This window comes from Spermophilus citellus (assembly GCF_964194105.1).
Source record: "Spermophilus citellus genome assembly, chromosome: 12".
Classification (NCBI taxonomy): domain Eukaryota; kingdom Metazoa; phylum Chordata; class Mammalia; order Rodentia; family Sciuridae; genus Spermophilus; species Spermophilus citellus.
The window spans coordinates 90,821,850-90,844,021 of NC_138198.1; the positions used below are offsets into that span (position 1 = coordinate 90,821,850).

The 22,172-nt window shown below is 33.6% G+C and overlaps 1 protein-coding gene across 6 annotated transcripts in view; it reads right to left on the reverse strand.

The window, feature by feature from the left end:
* Nucleotides 1-240: 240 nt before the first annotated feature.
* The window catches only part of TRAPPC8 (trafficking protein particle complex subunit 8), a 97,269-nt gene continuing 75,337 nt past the window's right edge, over nt 241-22,172 (reverse strand). For 2 of the 6 annotated variants that reach the window (XM_081263624.1, XM_081263620.1), the window contains 5 exons: nt 21,158-21,331; nt 16,811-16,912; nt 8,153-8,298; nt 2,030-2,119; nt 244-1,583 (listed from right to left, as the gene is read on the reverse strand). In XM_081263624.1, the coding sequence (XP_081119750.1) occupies nt 1,349-1,583; nt 2,030-2,119; nt 8,153-8,298; nt 16,811-16,912; nt 21,158-21,331 (747 nt within the window). In that variant the 3' untranslated portion in view covers nt 244-1,348. Of the gene's footprint in view, nt 1,584-2,029; nt 2,120-8,152; nt 8,299-16,810; nt 16,913-21,157; nt 21,332-22,172 lie in introns of all 6 variants that reach the window. The other 4 variants (XM_081263622.1, XM_081263621.1, XM_081263625.1 and 1 more) reach the window with 3 other exon arrangements.

Sequence of the window (22,172 nt, forward strand, 5' to 3'; positions counted from 1 at the left end):
GGCCACTGCTTCCTGAATGATTAAAAACTCCCAAAGCAAACAGTCCTAAATATGCTGGCCTCACCTCTCTGGCATTTCCTCCTCTGGATTTTGATCCACCAATGACTGATTATAATGGCAACACTTCAGGAAGAGGTTTTCTTTTGTTAACTTTTTACTTCTCCTCAGCAGGAAGACAAAACTATCTAGTCTGTCACAACCAGCATCAGAGTCAGCAAGGTAGTTATTTACAATACGTTCAATAAACTTTGATCTTCCTTTCCACTAGAAAAAGTGGATTATTCAAATTTGTAAATAGGCATCAAACACAAAACATTTAAAGACAACATTCATTTGTTCATATATAATAAGGCCATCAAGGACTTTAAGAAATTTAAGAACAAAGACCACCAAGGACTTTAAGAAATTTAAAACAATGACGATAAAGCTTTCACAGGAAATTGTGTTGGTACCTGCTGCATATGGTTGGCATTTATTTTAAATAAAGAATATATTAGGTCTTCAGAAAACCAGATTTTAAAAAAGGCATCTAATAAATCTATACAGTGAATAGCATGTCTTTATTCTATTTACAGTACATTTGTTATAAATATAATACATTTTTGAAAAGCTTATTTTAATTAACTTGAGTAGATTTATATTTAAACAGATCAACTCAATTTTTAAAGTAATATAATAAAATGATTTTAATGACAAAAATCTCATATTGCGAAATAGTGCACTCCATACTGAGATGAATGAGGAAAAAAAGTCAAACTCCTTTCTTTCAAAACTATTTTTCAAATCATCAGGAAAAAAATGTTTTTTTTCTTTACAAAGTTATATATAAGCCATAGGGACCACCAGATAACTGAAATATGAAGACTCTATAACCAAAGTTCAAAACTGATTTTGGAGAGTTGTGTGAAGCAAGACAAGGAAAAACTGTACTTAACACTCTATAGAACTTCACAGTAAAGCTGGAATTTATAGACTAATGGCTTAACAGGAGTATTGCCAATAAGGCCTTTCCTTCCTCAAAATCATCTCTTAATATTCATACCACTGACAAGTTGTAACAGCAGACTTAGACATTGTTTTTTTAAGACGGGGCATAATAAGGTGCATGGATATGTTGAAATCTGTATTATGAGCATGTAAATTATTACCAGGTTTAAAGAAAAAAAAAAAAGAATTTAAGTATTCTCAGTCCAACGTGCTTTACATCATCAACAAGGTGACAGGTTGAAGTATTTTGCAGCAATCAGACACCAACCTCCAAAAAGTTAAGTATTTCAAATACTGCTATAAAAACCATTCAGCAAAATTAAACTGATTCTTGTGGATTTCAGTATAAATTTGCAAGTTGTCACATATTATTGATGATGATCAGGGCAGGCATGGAGTTCTGCTGACTGGTTTCAAACACTGTAACTTGGTCCGATAACTTGGCAAATACCCTAGGAGTTCCAAGGTTATAAACACCTGTATGAACAAAGCAAGCTTTCAGCTGCAAACTGTGAATTTCCTGGCTTTTAAGCTGAAGTTTATATTGTGTCTGTCCAAGCCATGTGAATGATCCATGGATTTCCAATGCTTCTGGACTAAAGGAGAAGGAAAATGGTAAGTTGCAGGGGTTTTTCTCTCCCCACAGTCCCATTACCATGATGTCTTTCATCTAATACTTTTATTTCTAGAAATTATTTCATGAAGACAACTGTTTATTAATAATAACAACACATTACTATAATGCTTACCATGTTTTAACAGTTACTACTTTCTAAGCACAATACTTTGAGAAGATTATCTCATTTAATGCCCACAAAAGCAGCTAATAAATGATGGAATTTGATTTGAAAATTAGCAGGGGAAAACTTTAATGCCTCTGAAACTCTTCTGTAATACCACACCACAAATTAGGGCATGATTGAGTAACTTTCTCTATCAATGTTAAGGCAATTATCTGAATAATTTAAAAGAAAAGTAAAATGCTCTAAAATTACATTAAATCTTAAGCTACAAAATAAACTTTCACTAAATAAATCTTTACCTTGTTGTTTTATGCCGGAGATCAACAATCACGTCTACATCAGCCTTAGAGCAGTTAGAAAGTAAAAGGGTGACTGGTACTAAACAAAGGCTATAGAAGAAAAATAAACACAAAAAGTTAGCTGTGTATTTTTTCTTAAAAGCAGCTTTCTTAAAAATAACACTTACAAATATCTAACAGGGCTGGGGATATAGCTCAGACTACAGAACTGGCCTAGACTTGGGTTCCATTCCTAGCACCACAAAACAAAACCAACACACACATTTGAATATCTTAACAGAACACATGCACTTTAAAAATTTATTCAAGAGCTGGGTGGGAAGGCACACGCCTATAATCCCAGTGGTTCAGGAGGCTGAGACAGGAGGATCTCGAGTTCAAAGCCAGCCTCAGCAACGGTGAGGTGCTAAGCAATTCGGCGAGACACTGTCTCTAAATAAAATAAAAAATCGGTCTGGGGATGTGACTTAGGAGTTGAGTGTTCCTGAGTTCAATCCCTGGTACCAAATATATACATGTTCAAGTAAGGGAAAAATCAAGTTCCAAAATGATTTAAGATAATTTACTTTGTAAATAATAATATATTAATATAATGCCTCAATACTAAGTATCAGTATCCCTAAACAAAAAACTACCCTAGGTTGTGTTGGTGCTGTGCCCTAAGCTCCCCCACAAATTTCTCACATGGTGGGGAGGGTAACAAAGACTGATGTGTAGGTTTCCAGTCTATAGCATCTCATTAAGTTAAACCTCAACTGCATAATGTAGACCAAAGCAAAAACCCAGGAATTTATGCTATTCTGTTCCCATTTGATCCTCAAATGTCAAATTCTTCATGCCTTATTTAAATGCTACTAGAAGAAGAAATGTGAACAAATGTGAACAAATATCCAAATAGATATTTCCTGGTCTCTCCATTCCTTATTCTCTTCCTCCATTAACTACCTCTGTAAAGAGCACCTACGTTTATCCTAGCAAAATTTAGGCATCAGACTGACTCCACCTACTGCCTCAATAGTCCCCCTTTCCAATCTTCTTCACAAATACCTGTCAAGTCTGTCTCTCAGGCATTTCTGGAAAATTAATTAATTCACTCTACCTCATTTTCCTTACAAGTTCAAGTTACCATGTGTCTTGACGTATGCAGGAGCCTTTTGTTTGCAGTTCTGGGAATCAAACCCAGCACCTTGCAAATGATAGAAAAGTGCTCTACCACTGAGCTACATCTCTACTCCTATTTATTTTATGTTGAGACAGGGTCTTACTACATTGCCCAGGTTGGTCTCAAACTTGTGATCTTCTTGCCTTAGCCTCCCAAGTAGCTGGGATTCTATGCTGATGCAATTCAATCTTTCCGAATGAGTGTTTTTTACACTTGAGCATGCACAAATATCATCTGGTGGGGCACATTTTAAAAAGTTCCACTCCTAGAATTATCTGATTCAGTATGTCTAATTCTCAGATGCTACTGCTGCTGGTCTGGAACAACATTTTGAAAACCACTGCTTTATAAAGTAGTCTTTCTGAACTACTAAACTGACAAGTCACAAATACTGCCCAGAAACCAAACTGCTGACAATGATTCCATAAATTCTTCATTTAATTATCTGATTATTATTAAAAGCCTGGGCTTTAGAGTCAGTTTATTAGAGTTCAAATATTAGCTCAACAACAACCCTGTATCTTACTTTACTCAACTGTAAACTGGGAATAATAATAATGCCTAACTCTTCTGGGTTTTTTGTGGTGCCTGGGTAAAATAAAACACTTTAAGTACTGAGAATGACCAGTAAATACACTTTCTAAACCTTCATACACACCATCCAATATAAGTTTTGATTTTTGAAAAGCTTATGGCACCTAACATAGCAGAATTCATTTCTTTGTTATCTCACTTATTCTTTCTTATATTCTCATTTCTTTACTGCTTCAGTGTTCTACTGCCATGACCAAGCCTCCTACTGCCTCATTCCCTCCCACATTTCTACTTTTCTTTTCTGGAATACCAAATCCCTATATCCTCAATCTCTTCTATGTTTCTACATCTAACTTCATCTAAAAGTTGGCTAGGTATACAACTTTCTGGATAGCCCTTCCTTATAGTAATACGTCCTGCATTTCTTTTCTTTTGTGGTATAGAGATTGAGCCCAGGTTTGCTCTACCACTGAGCTACATCCCCAGCTCTTTTTATTTTGTATTTTGAGACAAAGTCTTGGCTAAGTATCCCAGGCTGACCTTTAACCTGCAGTTTGAATGGAAATCTGCCTCAGTTTTCTAAATAGCTGGTCTTATAGGTATTTGGTATGCCATCACACCTTGATATATGCTATATTTTCCCAACATCTTCCACATCTTGGGATTATTGATGTAGTTCTCAACATCAATCCTTGACGATTTTCTCCTCCTACCTCTCCTGTAAGGAAACCTTCATTCTTTTGTCATAATGCTATGCCAGAGCTTTCATATTTTCTTCTGTCCTTATGCTGACAAACTCACAGCAGTGATCGTAACATAGTAGTAGGGATTCTTTGGGAGGACAGAAAGGAATGGGTATTTTGAAATATTTTAGGTACAGATGAGACATGTGTAGGGTGAAACATACAAATGCACCTGTTCTAGCCATCAAGCAGATACATAGCACCTAAGTAAGGACACTGCCGTAGTTTCCCCTCCCACATTATCTACTGGCTTCATTTTAAAACCTTTGCCATGTGTTTGCTTTCTCCCTTTCAATCTCAAGTCTTGTCGTTAATTTGGATAACTTCACTGTCTAGATACATGACTCACATTCAACAACTTCTCAAATCCCTAACTTGCCATCTCCATAATCTGTAGTACTATTCAAAACTCAGCCACCCAATTTTCATGACCATATCACAAACTTTTTTTAATCACCCAAAAAAGCTATCTCTGAAATAATTTTCAGTCACCCATTCTCTGACCACTATTTCCCAGCTATTTCTCTTGCTCTCTCAATTACCTTCTCTAGTTTCACAAAGATGAGTAATCACTCAGGTCTCTATTTCAAAATTGTTCTTAATCTTCGTTACTGTGATAATTGTTCAGCAGTTATTTATTCCCTTTACCTTCCCTGTGGGATTGTGTATCATCCATGTTGGAGGTGAGACTATTTTCCCTATGGAATTTTAATGTTTCCGATGCAATCAGAAGCGTTAAATGTATACCTGTAATTTGATTCACTTTTTGTACCCTAGAAATATGCAATGACAAGAGGGTGGCTGCTGCTCCTCTGGATTAAGCCCCAAATGTATGTGGCACAGAGGCCTGAAACTTGGGTTCAATTCCCAGTAGCACTCAAAACAAAACAAAAAATACAGATGCCTGATTCCTACTCTCAGAGAATCTGATTTAATTACCATGAGTTATGGGAGTTTCTAAAATTCTCAGTGATTCTAATATGCAGCCAAGGTTGGAAAAAACTGCCACACTTTATATTTATTTTATCCTTGAGCTGGCCTGCACTTTTCTCACATACTTCTAAGCACAGCTTTGATTCTGTGATGCTTCATGTAACCACTCTTCTGGTTTGATCTATCCTGTTTTACATACTTCCCTACAATGCCTAGATCGTATGGTGTCTTCTAATTCCAATAGACTAGACGTTGTGGCAAATTCCTAAATATCCTAACCTCTAAGGTAAAGCCCACTAAGGTTGAGAAAAATCATCATGGAATCTAAGATTTTTAGAAAATACATGAAGTAAGACAGGATTAATAAATATGGATAAAGTAGAACAGGATCAAATGGAGTATCGTGCCAGGTGTGGTGGCACATGCATTAATCCCAGCAACGAGGGAAGATGAGACAGGAGGATCGCAAATTCAAGGCCAGCCTCAGCAACTTAGCAAGGCCCTAAGCAACTTAGTGAGACTCTGTGGATGTAGCTTAATGATAAGAGTGCCCCTGGGTTCAATCCCTAGTACTAAAAACAACAATAACCCCACCTCAAAAAAAAAAAAAAAAAAAAAAAAATCAAGGAAACAAAACTGTGCATGGAGCTATGTGAAGCCAAGACAGGTTCAATAAGAATAAATATGAAAGCCCGCCCACCCCCTCAGCTTTGGCCATACATTAGAATCACCTAGAGCACTTTAAAAAATCCAGATGCCCAGCATCTAACCTGGACCCATCAAACTGAAATCTCTGCAGTAGAACTGAAGCATTAAGCATCTGTATTTCTTAAATTTCCCTAGGTGATCCCAGTGGTGCATCTATTTCAGACAAAGGCACACAATATGAGTTTTGCATAGTAATACCTCAATAAAGATTGAAGATCAAAATTATTTTTAAATTAACTTAAATGGCTAATTTTAAAAATCTGACAAGAGTAAGTATGGATAAAGGTATGGAACAGAGGAGCTCCCACTATATACTCCTAGTAGGACTTGCAAATTGGTAAAATCACTTTGGGAAAGTCCCTGGGCAAATCTGAAAAGGGGGCAAGGGTGGGGGAACAAGCACATGAACCAGGACAGGTACACAAAAATATTCAGTGGCAGAAATCAAAGCACTTCAAATTTGAAAATAATCCAAAAGCCCATCAAAAGTAAGGTAAATAAATGAATTCTCCTACAAACTTATAATCCCACAGTTTTGGCAGTGGTTGACTCTTACTGACATATTAAATTTAAAAAATGGATATAAAATAAATATACTCTGTGTAATACAGCTTATATAACAAAGTTCAAAAAGCATGCAAAAAAGGGTGGGGGTTGAACCATTTAAGTTAATTTATAAATATTTTTTATCTTAAACATTTGTCAAGGTCTTAATTTTGCCCAAAACTCCAGTGTGTCCTCAGGCAGCTTGTCAATCCTCTCAACAGACATAACTTCACCTTTTCCAAATTCTCTACCTTTGACTCTCTTATCTCAGATTACTCTGAGTAGTTCACCTTGCTCCTATAAACACTCCTAAGATGGAAGTGCTCTATAATGCATAGACTTGTTAAAATTTCTTCCTGCTTTCTTCTTTCCGTTTCAACATAAATTTAGTCCAAAGCTAATCCTGTCATTTTTCAGTGTGTATATTTTTCTAGGTATTAAGAATTCCAATACTCTCCTTGTATCACATCATTTTTTCCAAGACTATAAACATATGCATATCTTATCTAGTACACAAACCGATATTAGCAGATACTCTCCGATCCCCATTCAAGGACATCCCTGACCACATGAAAGAGTGGTCAATACAGTAAATTCAATTCTTTACCACCCGTTCTCTCCTCAACCTACTATTACCATGTTTCTACCCCACTAAATACTGACAATCTTCTCAAAAGTCATAAATGACAACTTTATTGTCAGGCCCAATGAACAAACAGTTTGGTCCATATATCATTTGATATTTCCAGACTATTTTTAACTGTTCACTACTTCTCTATCTTGAACAGTTGCCACTTGACCTTTGAAATTTCACTTTCTTTTAGTTGGTCCTTTCTTTCTTTAATTGCTCCATTTCAGTCAGTCTTCTTTGTGGGCTCCTTTTTCCTAAGCTCAACTCGCAGGTATCATTGTTCATTTTCTTTTTGTCTTATCCCATCCCCAGCTCTATCCCCTGTGACTCCACCAAAACTCATAACTTTAATTATCACATACAGGCTTATTCTAATAAGCCTCCATCTTATATTTGCAAATTGGAAGCCTTTTGAAGTGTCACCATATTTAAGACATTTTATTTTAGAACTTCATATATTCAGTCTATATCAAAATTACAAATACATCTTGCCCAATGAAATTTAGCACTTAATAAATCTTCAGAAAAGACACCATCTAAATTTGAATTGTTAGAGGAGTTCATACTAGAGTCATGTTGTGACTGAAACAATTTAAGAATGTTATTTCTTCTCCTTATTCCTAGAAAGGAAACTTCTAGCAACTCAGAAATGGCCAGGCAATGTCCATGCACAACTGCATCATATAGTAATTGTGGTAAAGGGTGAATTACTAAAAAGTAATTTCTATGGACTTGATATTATTCTAAATTTCTTAGGTATTTGAGTTAATGCCATTGCCTGAATAAATAAGAAAATAATAATACACAAAGTGTGTAACTTTGTGTGCATATATTATAGGAACATTCTAATAAAATGAACCTCAAACCTTTTTTGATGAAATGGATGATTAAATGATTCTGGGTAGTGAAGACTCGTTTTAATGAGATTAGAAAGCTGGTCTACTGATGGTCTTGAGGAAACTGCAGTGTTTTCTGGCCTGAAAAATTTTAACAGTTCCATTTCTGGTAATTCCTGGGAAAAGACAAGAAAAGATTTATGACAATAAAAACACTGCTTTGTTAAAAAGATGGGGGGGGGGGGGAGTACAGTGTAAACAAACAAAAGAAGTCAAAACCAGTAAAGAGAATATAAAGGATAAACAGTTTTCTGCTATTAACTAATAGTTGTTATCATCTGCACTGTAATCCAGAATAAAGTTATCAGGATCTGAAATTATAAATTCACTTATTCATTTAGTGCTGGAGTTAGGGTTCAATTCCAACAATTTCACAAATTAGCTCTGTGATCTTGAATAAGTTACTTAATATTTTAAGACTTGATTTCATCATATAAAAAAGTGGGTTCAAACAGTGTTAGATTTTTATCAAAGTTTGATGTGATTCTCATTCAGTAAAATTGCTCAGAACTTTGGGTGTAAACATTCAATTGCATAGCACCTGTTTTAATAGTTGAAAATCTGGGGCTGGGGTCGTGGCTCAGTGGTAGAGTGCTTGCCTAGCATGTATGAGGCACTGGGTTCAATTCTCAGCACCACATATAAATAAGTAAAGGTCCATCAACAACTAATAAAATATTTTTTAAAAAAATAGTTGAAAATCTAAGGTTGGCTTAAAATTCAATTTTGAAAGAATATTGCTATAGATTATAGTGCTTTAGCTATATTGGTTGAAGGTTAACAGCATGTAAAAAGTCAATACAGCCAGCATTAGACATAATACTTTTAAAATATTAATTATTATTATTTAAATGAAAATAGAAGTATCCTGTATTATTTCCTTTTTAATTATTTTCATTGTATTTACCCTCCCCACACACAAGAATTTTGATTTTTAATTTCCTGCTAGCCTAGTATGATTCTGACCTATACCCAAAGACTGGCAAACTACAGCCAATGGTCCAAATCCAGTTTGCTTCCAGTTTTTGTAAAGAAAGGTTTATCAAAATAGAGCCACATCCATTTATTCACAAGTCTTTACAGCTGCTTTTGGATTCCACTTACAGAGACTGCCTATTCAGCAAAGACCTGAATATCTATTTTCTGGCCTTTTTCAGAAAAAGTTTACTGATCTCTAAATCTATGTGGTTATAAAAAGCCAGCATTCAATTTGTTAAAAAAATGAACACTGCAGTACTGATTCTAACAATGAGGTCCAGAGTCAACCCACTGACTACTGAAACTAAAAAATCACCATTGTGTGTATGATAAAAATTTATAATAAAAATAAATTATATAAATAAATATCATTCACACACACATATATAGTGCTTTTATATATATAATACAAATTTATAATAAAAATAAATTATATAAATAAATATGTCATTCACACACATATATATAGTGCTTTTATATACATATATACATATATATATATTTTTTTCCAATAACATGCTGATGCTATCAGTGCAGGGCCCTGGGTTCAATCCTCAGCACCACACAAAAATAAATAAACAAAATAGAGGTATTGTGTCCAACTACAACTAAAAAATAAATATTTTAAAAAAATTTTAAATTAATAAATAAAAAAACCAAAGAGTATATATCCTAGTAAGTGTTAACAGATAAGTATATAACCATATGGGCCAACAATTTAATGTCTAGAAATTTATTCCATAAAAAAATGTAAAAAGCAAAACACTTGAAACTCGTGTGATAGACAAATATATGGAAATTGACTAAAAAAATACCATCTAACGATCAAATAAAATCTTATGAAAATCAAAAGGAGAACAGTAGAGTAAAGGAAAGGGACTAGGGGAAAGGAGGGAGGGGAGAAAATACTGGGGAGTGATATTGGCCAAATTACATTGTTATATTGTGTTCATGTACAAATATTTAACAATGACTTCCCAACATGATGTGTAAGTAAGTATAATGCACCAATTAAAAAAAAAAACATGAAAAAAAATAAGATAAAACAAACAGGAGAAGGGAATAGGATTGTGGCTCAATGGTAGAACACTTGCCTCACATGTGTGAGACACTGAGTTTGATTCTCTTATTCATTTATTTATATTCTCATATAAATAAATGAATAAAATACAGATCTCTCAACAACTAAGAAAATTTAAAAATAAATAAACAGGAGGAAAATTCTTCAGAAAGATTAAAGGTTGCACAAGATCTTAAGTAACACACTTCTATTTGACCCCTAGAGCCCATGCATTTAATAACTGTGTTATCTTCTTTCTTCTAACCATATGATATAAAATTAAAATTTTGTGTATCTTTTGTTGCTTAAACAAGAGGATCCAGATTATGAGGACATCCCCCTACACCTCACAGGATTATTAAAAGAAGTACTGATTTGAATCAATGCTTGATAAATGCCAAACACACAATAAATGATATATATTATTTACCTATGTGATTGCATTATTCCCTGGTACCAAATAAGAGAATTTCCTGTAGCTAAATATAATATTTTTTAAAAAGCGCTTGTATAAAATACACTATTTCAGACTTTAAACAAATTTAAATTTACAATGAAAGACTCAAAACACAGGAGTGATGCATTAACTATGTTAACATATGCCTACTTTGGATGGGTTAGTTGCCTACCTTTCAGGAGACTTGAAAACTGACATTAACCTTGGTGATTTCACCTTTTTCCAGAGTCTGTCATTCAGGCTTACAGACTCAAGTCCTTTATATTATCATCTTCTTGGAAGTTGCACTACAGAGAGATGCTAAATCACTAAAACTGAGTTCACATAGATGGAATATATTCCAGTCATCCAAAAAATTGCAACTTCTAAATTATACTGAATAAAGGTAGAAGACCTAAGTGATAGTATAAGCTTAGCATGCATTAGGCCCTGAGAGTTCAATCCACAGCACTGAATAAATAAATTATACTGAGTAAATTCTATATGTCATTTGCCAAGAGAAAAACATATGAACAACAGCCAATAAAGGATACCTATAGCCAGAAGCTCATTTCCTGAGAAAATATTTAAAAATGTTTCTCTTTTCTGGCTTAAAAGCAACAAGTATCTTCACAGTCAATGCTACACAATTTGTACAATAATTTCCCAGTACAGGTTTGATTCTATTTTATGAACACCACAAGAGGGAAAATATATAAAATACTGTTAATCATTGTTTTATAAGTGAGTAATTAGCTAAGCTTCATCAAGTTAAGCAATTCTCAGTAGGTCATCAATATTAGTCTTTAATCACAATGTGATGAAACTGCCTTGTTGGAGATTAGCAAGATGGTAGAATAAAGAAGGTCATGTTGCTGGCTGCTCCATGGAGTGAGACCAAGAAAACTGAAAGGCAGCTTCTCAGCAAGTAAGGTACTGGATACCTCCGGGAACACTAATAAGTCCACAGTGTAGAAAATCTACTGCCTTAGATCCATACTGTCAGATAGGAAGACACACAATCAACATGAAAAAGCAAGGGAACAAATCACCCCAAGCAAACCAAGATATTCCAATAATAGAATCCATCAGCACCACAGTGGAAGAAATGTCAGAGAAAGAGTTTAGAATGTACACAATTAAACTGATCTGCAGAGTAAAGGATGATAAAAGAGAGCAAACACAGTAGCAAAAGATCATTTCAATAAAGAGAGATTCTGAAAACAAACAAACAGAAATCCTTATAAAGGAAAAAATAAGCCAAATTAAAAATTCAATAGAAAGCAGTGCCAACAGATTAGACCACTTGGAAGAAAGAACCTTAGGCAATGAAGACAAAATATGTAATCTTGAAAATAAAATGGCCCCCAGAGAGAAGATGCTAAGAAACCATGAACAGAATTTCCCAGAATTATGGGAATAACATGAAAAGACCAAATTAAAGATTTATCAGGATAGATGAAGGCACAGATACAAACCAAAGGTATGCACAATCTTTTCACTGAAATATCAGATAATTTCCCAAATCTAAAGAATTAATGGGAAAATCAAATATAAGAGGCTTACAGGATCCCAAATGTGCAAAATTACAACAGACCCACATCAAGGCACATCATGATGAAAATGCCTAGCATACAGAATAAGGATAGAATTTTAAAGGCTGAGAGAGAAAAATACCAGATTACGACTAGGAGGAAACCATTAAGGATCTGAGCTGATTTCTCAACCCAGACCCTCAAAGCTAGGAGGTCCTAGAAATAACATATACCAAGCTCTGAAATAAAATGGATGCCAACCAAGAATCCTATATCCAGCAAAATTAAGCTTCAGATTTGAAGATGAAATAAAAACCTTTCATACTGAACAAAAGTTTAAAAATAACTTGCAACCAGAAAGCCTGTACTTCAGAATATTCTCAACAAAATATTCCATGAAGATGAAATTTAAAAAAAAAATTGAAAACTAGTGAAGGGAGGAACTATACTAAAGGAGCAGTCAATCAAAGTAGAAACTAATTCAAATTAAAAACTAGAAATAAACGAAAATGACCAGAAACACAAATCTCATCTCAATACTGAACATTAATGGCCTAAACACATCAATCAAAAGACATAGTCTGGCAGACTGGATTAAAAAACAAGACACAATACTATGCTGTCTCCAACAGACTCACCTCATAGGCAAAGACATCCACAGACTAAAGGTGAAAGGATGGGGAAAAAAAAGCATCACTCACATGGATCACATAAACAAACAGGGGTTTCTATCCTCGTATCAGATAAAGTGGACTTCAAGCCAAAGTTAATCAGAAGGGACAAAGAAGGACATTTCATATTGCTTAAGGGAAGTGGAATATAACAATCATAAATATTTATGTCCCGAACAATGGAGTATTTGTGTATATTAAACCAACCCTTCTCAACTTCAATAATCAAACAGACCACAACACAATAGTACTTTAACACACCTCTCTCACTACAGGATAGATCTTCCAAATAAAAACTAAACCAAGAAACTCTACAACTACATAATATAATCAAAAATTTAGACTAAACAGACATATATAGAATATTTCATCCATCAATGACTGAATACACTTTCTACTCAGTAGCACACGGATCCTTCTCTAATATAGACCATGTTATGTACATTATCAAATGTTGATATACAATTATAATATTACCATAATATATTTTTAGCATCTGAAAGGTTATTTTGATAGCTCCCTTTCCATTGATATTAATTTTTTGTCTTCTTGCTTTTTTTCTTGATTAGGCTTCTTTGATTTTTTACATTATTTATTTATTCTAATTTGTTATACATAATGGCTGAATGCAATTCATTTCATATTACACATATAGAGCACAATTTTTCAAGTTACTGATTGTATAGAAAGTATTTTCACACCATTCATGTCTTCATACATGTATTTAGGGTAATGATGTCTAACTCATTCCACCATCACTTCTACCCCTTTGCCCCCACTCCCCTTTGCCCTATCCAAAGTTCCTTGATTGCTCCCATCACCATTATGAGTTAGCATTCTCATATCAAAGAAAACATTTGGTCTTTGTTTTTATGGGATTGGCTTACTTCACTTAGCATTATTTTCTCCAGCTCCATCCATTTACTTGCACCTAACAGAAGAAAAAGTAGGCCCAAATCTCCATCATGTTGTATCAGGCCTCAACTTTCTTAATAAGACTCCTATAGCGCAAGAATTAAAACCAACAATCAATAAATGGGATGGATTCAAACTCAAAAGCTTCTTCTCAGCAAAAGAAACAATCTGTAATGTGAATAGAGAGCCTACAGATGGGAGCAAATGTTTACTACAAGTACATCAGACAGAGCAATAATCTCTAGAATATATAAAGCACTCAAAAACCTTAATACCAAAACACCAAATTACCCAATCAATAAATGGGCCAAGGAACTGAACAGACACTTCTCAGAAGAGGATATACAATCAATCAACAAACATGAAAAAATGTTCAACATCTCTGTCTAGCAATTCAAGAAATGCAAATCAAAACTAAGATTTCATTTCATTCTAGTCAGGATGGCAGCTATCAAGAATACAAACAATAATAAGTGTTGCCAAGGATGTGGGGAAAAAGGCAGACGCATATATTGATGGTGGGACTGCAAAATGGTACAGACAATCTGGAAAGCAGTATGGAGATTCCTTGGAAAACTTGGAATGGAATCACCATTTGAACCAGCTATCCCACTCCTCAGTTTATACCCAAAAGACTTAAAAACAGAATATTACCGGGACACAGCCATACCAATGTTTACAGCAGCACAATTCACAATAGCTAAATTGTGGAACCAACCCAGATGCCCTTCAGTAGATGAATGGATAGGGAAACTTTGGTATACATACACACAATGGAACATTATTCAGCATTAACCATAGTCTGCATGATTTCAATTTTTAAAAAAAGTAATGGAAGTGCTTTTTATATTGATTGTTTTCATACATGTCAAAACTGATCAAACTGCATACTTTAAATATGTGTATTTTATTGTACTTCAATTTTTACCTTAATAAAGCTATGAAAAAAAGAAATTGCCTTGTCTTCCAAGTTTAAATTTTCTTATATATATATATGTATGTATGTATGTGTATATATATATATATATATATGATATATATATAAACATATAATGTATATATATGTATAAAATATATATAACATTTACTATCATTACCAAGTTTTTTTTACATATATATTAGAGAAAGAGAGGAGGGGAAATATAAAGTATTTTAATAATATGTGAAATAGTGATATACAGAGAAATAAAAGGGCTATGCCAATATATACTATGTAAAATGAGAATAAAACTAAAGTTTATAGAAACATACAACTTCATTTTCTAAATGCTGTCTTGATGTTGTCTTAGACACTCCAAAATACCAAAAGTTTATGACATTTAGAACTAAAATTTAGAATTTTTATATTAATTGAAGTAAGAAAACCAATTTCCTTAAAATAAGCAACAGATTTGAGATTAAATTTAGTATCTCCATTAAAACAAATGAGGGCTGGGGATGTGGCTCAAGCGGTAGCGTGCTCGGCTGGCATGCGTGCGGCCCAGGGTTCGATCCTCAGCACCACATACAAAGATGTTGTGTCCGCTAAAAACTAAAAAATAAATATTAAAATTCTCTCTCTCTCTCTCTCTCTCTCTCTCTCTCTCTCTCTCTCTCTCTCTCTTTTAAAAAAATCTTAAAAGAAAACTAATGGAAAACTACTATTATATAATATCAACAGAGTAAAAACTGATTCAAGTTATAGACTTACCAACAGATGCTAAAATTAGTAGAGAAACCAGACATTTACATTTTCAAATGAACTCCACATACATTATTTATATTAGGAAAAGTAAAAAAACAATTGTGGAGAAATATGGTAGACACTACCATAAGGAAATCATAAGGAAACATGAGAAGTACCTAAACAAGATACTATGCTACAAAATTACCTGCCCAGGCTCTTCAAAAATGTCAAAGTAAAAATCAACAACAACCAACAACAACAAAAGGGTAAGAAACTATTCCAGATTAAAACAGACTAAAGAGACAGGACAACTAAATGCAATGTGTGATCCTGGACAGGAAAAACCAAATAGTTACAAGGATATAATAACCAAAATCTCTGGTGATACCTGAACACGGACAAGTTATGCATCAATTTTGAACTTCCTGACTATCTTGACAGTCATTTCTGATTATGTTACTGTCTTTATTCTTAGGAATATACAATGTAGCATTTAGGGACAGAGAGCTATAGGTCTGCAGTTTACAATAACTACTTGAGAAGGATTAAGAAAACAATTAATTTACATGTAAATTTTAAAAAAGGATAAAGCAAGTAAGACATATGTTAACCACTGGTGATTCTGAGTGAAAAGTGTGAGAGAGATCTATATATTATTCTTGCAACTTTTTCTATAAATTTGGGAACTATTTTAAAATAAAAATAATAAAAGATAATAGGGACACACCATGCAAATTATTTATGAACACAACATTAGAACCACCATTTAAATAACTGGACAAAATTATTTATTAGTGATTAAGTTTTCTAAAAGAAATTTTTAGCATGATTAAATGGTATTTTAGAAAAAGTAAGAAAGCATATTAAACACTATTGCTGCACAACTCCAGAGGCCACCCTTTACATGTTATAATGTCCTCTAGAGTTCTACAATGGTGTGGTGCTGTTATAACAAATAAAATATAGAGAATACACTTCCCTTCCTCTCAAGCAAATCACTTCTTTACATAGTTATGAATTCTAGATTTAATATAGAATATATCTTAGGAAAACTCAAGTTTATAAATGCATCTTAATACTCTTATAGGTGCTTATCAACTTTAAAATTAATATATGTTCATTTTAAATTTTATTTTCTTGAGGTACTGAGGGATGAACCCAAGGCCTCAGCACTCTAGGGAAGTGCTCTACCACTGATCCACATCACCAGCCATCAATTCTAATTTTAGTAAGTTGTCTGCTACCAAACCAACCCAAATCCCAATATAAAATCCTGAACAAATCAGATCTCTTCAAAATACAAAAACCAATCAAACTAAAAACTCCCACAAGTTCACAGAAAACCCCAGAGCAAACTACATTATTACCTGTTTCTGAGGATAAGAAAAGGCTTCTTTTCCTATAGTGCGAAGAATAACATGATGCTGACCTTCCAAAATAAGCTGCTTACTGTCTTCCACAACATATGCCTTAAAAACACAAAGCAAAAAATGTTACCCTCTTTGGCAATAACTGCAAAAGTAAGTAACTAAACATTTGATGGAAGGCAGAAATACTTTGGCTAATATGTATAAATTATCAATAACCTTGGATGGCTGTGTCAGCATTTCAACTTTTATCTATTCATTCAATCAATAAAGACTGTGCCCCCAAAACCTCTTTTGATTCAATATAATTTATCTGGCCTGGGTGTTTTAAAGAGATAAATCTTGAAATCTTTCCTAATTTTCTACTTAAGAAACTTCTTCAAAAGAATTATGTCATAACACATGGTTTTGCCCCTCTATCCTTACTGAAATGCCAATATATAGGGAAAAGGTTTCCTTTTACATTCTTGCTTATAAAATGCCCTAGGGTTCATCTCATAGCAGAGAAAAATAAGTGAGTGTAATCATAAACCCTATCAGTGGAAATGTGATGTCCTTGGAACACCTTAAATATAAATACATATGCTTTAATAGGCTTTTTTTCTTCTAAAGACAGTAAGCCGATTTCATCTATATTAAGTAATTGTTCCAGTTTATAAATCTCCCTCTTTAACTGCTTGTTTCAAAGAACATATCTTTAAATGGCTCTGATATACTGTTATTGTCACATCATGTAAACATAGTTAAAAAAATGGCTTTAAAAAATTAAGCCTATTAAATTCAATAAACAAAAAATTACTCAGTCAAAATGCTATAAAAAGTTTCCAGCCAGGCACAGTGGTGCACGCCTGAATTCCAGTGGCTCGGGAAGTTGAGGCAGGAGGATACTGAGTTCAAAGCCAGCCTCAGCAACTGTTAAGCAACTCAGCAACTGCTAAGCAACTCAGTGAGACGCTGTCTCTAAATAAAATACAAAATAGGGCTGGGGATGTGGCTCAGTGGTCGAGTGCCCCTGAGTTCAATCCCTAGTACCCCCCCAACATCAAAACAAAAAGTTTCTAAATGTGTGTTTACTTCCAATTTCTAAACTTATCTTACTAGGGATCAGACCCAGGGCTTCACACATGCTAGGCTAGCACTCTACCACTGAGCTAAAACCCAATCTCCCAACGGTATATACTTTTTGAATTGTATTGCATTAAGGCATAGAATATCCCAGAACCTTTTCAGCATCCTTATGTGCAGAACCCAGAAACCCAGGAGTTACATAGGGAGGTGACCTTTAATTCAAGAGTGAATGGTTGATGAATAAGGTCTTGAAACAATGTCAGACATGTTTTCTAACAGTCCCATGAAATTGAACAACTTTCACCCATCATGCATTCTCCTCTCTGCATAAAGGCTTAAATTTTTTAAACAAACTTATTTCTGGCAAAGACTGGTTAAGAGTTGTATCCTCTTTTTCCAACTTCCTTTTTCACAAAACTTTTTAAGTTCTTAGTTTTTTCTTGAATCATATTTTTTTTCAAGAGTCCTATTCTTTCTGTGTATCTTATTCCACATTTAAAATGACTTTTCAAGACTTCTTTAATTTAATGTGTCATTTCTGCATTCTCTCACTCAAAAAACAATCTACCAGCCACTTGTCAACTGAGTATCAATACATTTATAAGTACCAGCTACTATCAAACTTCATATCCCATTCAAACTTCCACTTTCCAATAGAGGATAATCACACTTTTAGATAGCTTTCTTCCTCATGTTGTCAGTGACACTAGTAGTGGGCTTTTGTTCAGGGCCATTTTTCAAAAAAAAATCAAACTTTCCCCCCAACCAAATTTATTGTGGATTTCAAAATGAGAACAGAATATAGCATACATTATTCAAAATCCTGTCTCAAAAATATTACAGATTGTTACATGGCATGAGCCTGTGGAGTGACAGCCATGAATGCCAAGGGTCTGTTATACATTTACTTAATGAACGGTGGTTTACTTTAAGGGGCAATACTGTTGAACCTAAAAACAGGATCATCTTAATTTTCAGCTTTAAAAGCATTTAATTTCAAGCTAATAGGATGTAACTAATCTTTTTAACATAAAACACTTTTTATAATCAATGACAGTTATCAGATTACTTAAGCAAAAGTTCACCTGTTGTTGTTCACTCTTATGAAGCTTGGTTTCAAAAACAGTTTATTTTTAATAATAAAAAATCTCCCCCATTATAAACCTTCTCTTTGCTGTTTTCAAATTTTTATTGATGCATATAATTATACATAACAATGGAATTTGTTTTTGCATATTTGTACATGCACAAATTAACAATATAATTTGGTCAAGATCATTTTGCAGTGTTTCCCCTTTCCCTGCTCTTGAATCCCTTTCCCTGTCTTCCTCCCCACCACCTCCCAATATCTTTACTGGTCTCCCTTCACCATCCCCCCATACCTTTATTTTCCATTATCCTCTCTGGCTTCCATATATGAGAGAAAAAATATGACCCTTGACTCCCTTAGACTGGCTTACTTTGCTCAACATAATCAACTATAAATGACATAGTTTCATTCTTTATGGCTGAATAAAACTCAATGGTGTATATATATCACATGTTCTTTATTCATTCATCCACTGATGGACATTTAGGTTAGTTCCATAGTTTGGCTATTGTGAACTGTGCTACATGGATATGCAAAAATTTCTTTAGAATGCTCTGATTTTTATTCTTTAGTATAAATACCTAAAGAATTTGTGCAGTGCTAGGCATCAAACCCAGGGACTGGAACATGCTAGGCAAATACTCTACCACAAAGCTATACTCCCAACAACAACAACAACAACAACAAAATGGTCCATTTAAAAACACCTGGTTTAATAAAAATAACACTCTACAAAATTTTAATCAATTTTATGACCTACGATGGGACTATCTACGCTAGTTCTTGTAGTAGGTGACACAAAATCACAGCTTTGTCACAGAATCGAGGTAAGGATGTTGTCCAAGAACATCCTTAATTTCACAATAGTATTATTTTTTTAAATAAAATAATATATGCATATGATATAAAAGGGTATGCTATTAAAAAATTTTTTTTTATATTACTGCTCTGTTCATTTTAAGGGAAACTACTGCCTAAATACTAATTCTGGTTGTCCACATGTGGACTCTACTTGAATCTGAATTTTTAAAACACTGGTATTTTAAAATTCAATAGTATTTTCAAATAACCTGGGGAAACTAAACAGAGGAACAATTAGAAAATTATTAAGGAATTATAAATGATTTGGTTGGGAGAGAAAACAATATTGTGGGATTAAACAAAAATATATCATATTAAACAAAAATTATATTAAAACAAAAATGTTGGACTTGAGGTACAGCTCAGAGGTAAAGTGTTTACCTAACAAGTACAAGACCCAAGGTTCAATCCCTAGCAATGAAAAAAAAAGTCTTCATCTGCTAAAAAAATCTTAAATCTACTAGAAGTACATACAGAAATATTTATAGATGAAATACGTCATTTTAAAAAATACATAAAAAATATGCCTAGCATGTGAAAGGCTCTGGGGTCCATCCTCAGCACTGAAAAAACCAAACCAAACCAAAAAATACAACATGGCTAGGAGGATAGCTTAGTGGTAGAACAAGTGGTGTGAGGCCTTGGGTTCGATCCCTAGTAACAAAAATAAAAAACAAAAAAATAAAGGTAAACATGAAAAAAAGGAGGGAGGGGGCAAAGGAAATGGATGACACGAATAACAAGAAATTAATGGCTATTGAAACCGTAATAATGGTACCCAAAGGCTCATGATGCTATGTTTCCTTTGTTATAAAAGTATATGGAAATTTCCAAAATAAAGAATATCAAAAGTTTAATAAACCCCTGCTCTTAACATGCTTACCAAATCCACAATATTCTCAGTCACAGAGATAAGAATAACACAGGAAAAGTCATCTAATTTGAATTAATTCTTTAAGCAAAAAGTTTTAAAAGTTGTATGGAACTGTTTAAAAAAAATAAGTTATAAAACAACTGGAATATTGAATCTGAAAAATTTAAGCAGAAAATGTATGAACAGTAGTATACATTTATTCTTCAGCTTGAGAACCAAATATCTGTGAGGCCATCATACACCATCTTTCTGTGGCAGTTTTTAAGTAGAGTTGCTGTATTAAATTACTGGACATTCTCAATACTTGAATATGGAACATGAACATAGGGAAAGGAAATAACATGACACTTTGTAAGCTCTGTATTATAAATGGGAAATGCAATGTCTTAAATAAAACTGTACTTCACATTGGGGAAAAAATTGAGGCTTGCTGAAATAATTTAGTAGCACATACCTTCCATAATATGATAATATTCAAATCCACCTCACTGCATTTCTGAATCAATCTCACAGCATCCTCTATTGAATGTTTTTCTGTATGCAGAGACAACTGAGCTTGGGGTTTTTTCAACTCAGAAGATAAACTTCGATAAAAGAAATCTGCACATGGACTTGCTGAACTTATTATCTGTTAAAAGAAAATCATATCTGTATGTAAATTCTTTTAATTAAATGTCTTGTCAGGACTTATTCTATATCATTCATTTAAAGATACCCTGCCAAAATTTACAATTTTATAATTTACATATACCCAAAAGGCTTATTCAGTAACTTCCTGTCAATTTGGTTCAATACAGGATGGTTACTGGATCACTTAAAAGATATGGTACAAAGTACTCAACATCTTAAAAGATGTCACTCCAAAATAATCAATCTATACTCTCATGGACTTCCAAATATCTAGGGAGGATGAATAAAACAATAAAATGTTGAAAATAAATATTTTACTGTTAAAATAGCAAAGTGTTTCTCATTCGAATACATAGAACACAAGACAATATCCAGTGAAACAGAATACAAACAGTTGTTGGCATTAACTTGGCTTTTACACTTGACATGAAAGAACATGAGAAAAGAATTTTAAATGAACTCAGAACTATAGGACTTCCCTTAATAGAATACTATGCTTCACAGTAAAATCTCTGCACTTATTGTTTCATGATTAACAGGCTATGTATATATCATGTAGACTTAAGCTATAAGGTAGAAAATAAATATTTGACTGATTAGAATAAATAAATATTAATTAATAAATATTTTTCCCTTATGAGTGAAACTTTCTGATAAAACACTGTCCCACAGTTTTCTCCTGAATCTGTAGTACTTGATAAGTTTTATTTATTCAACCAGATGTGTCAAAAGGGGAAATGTTATCACATAAAACTTTCCTATGTTCATATATGAATACACAACCAGTGTAACTCCTCATCGTGTACGACCACAAAAATGGGAAGTTATACTCCCTGTAT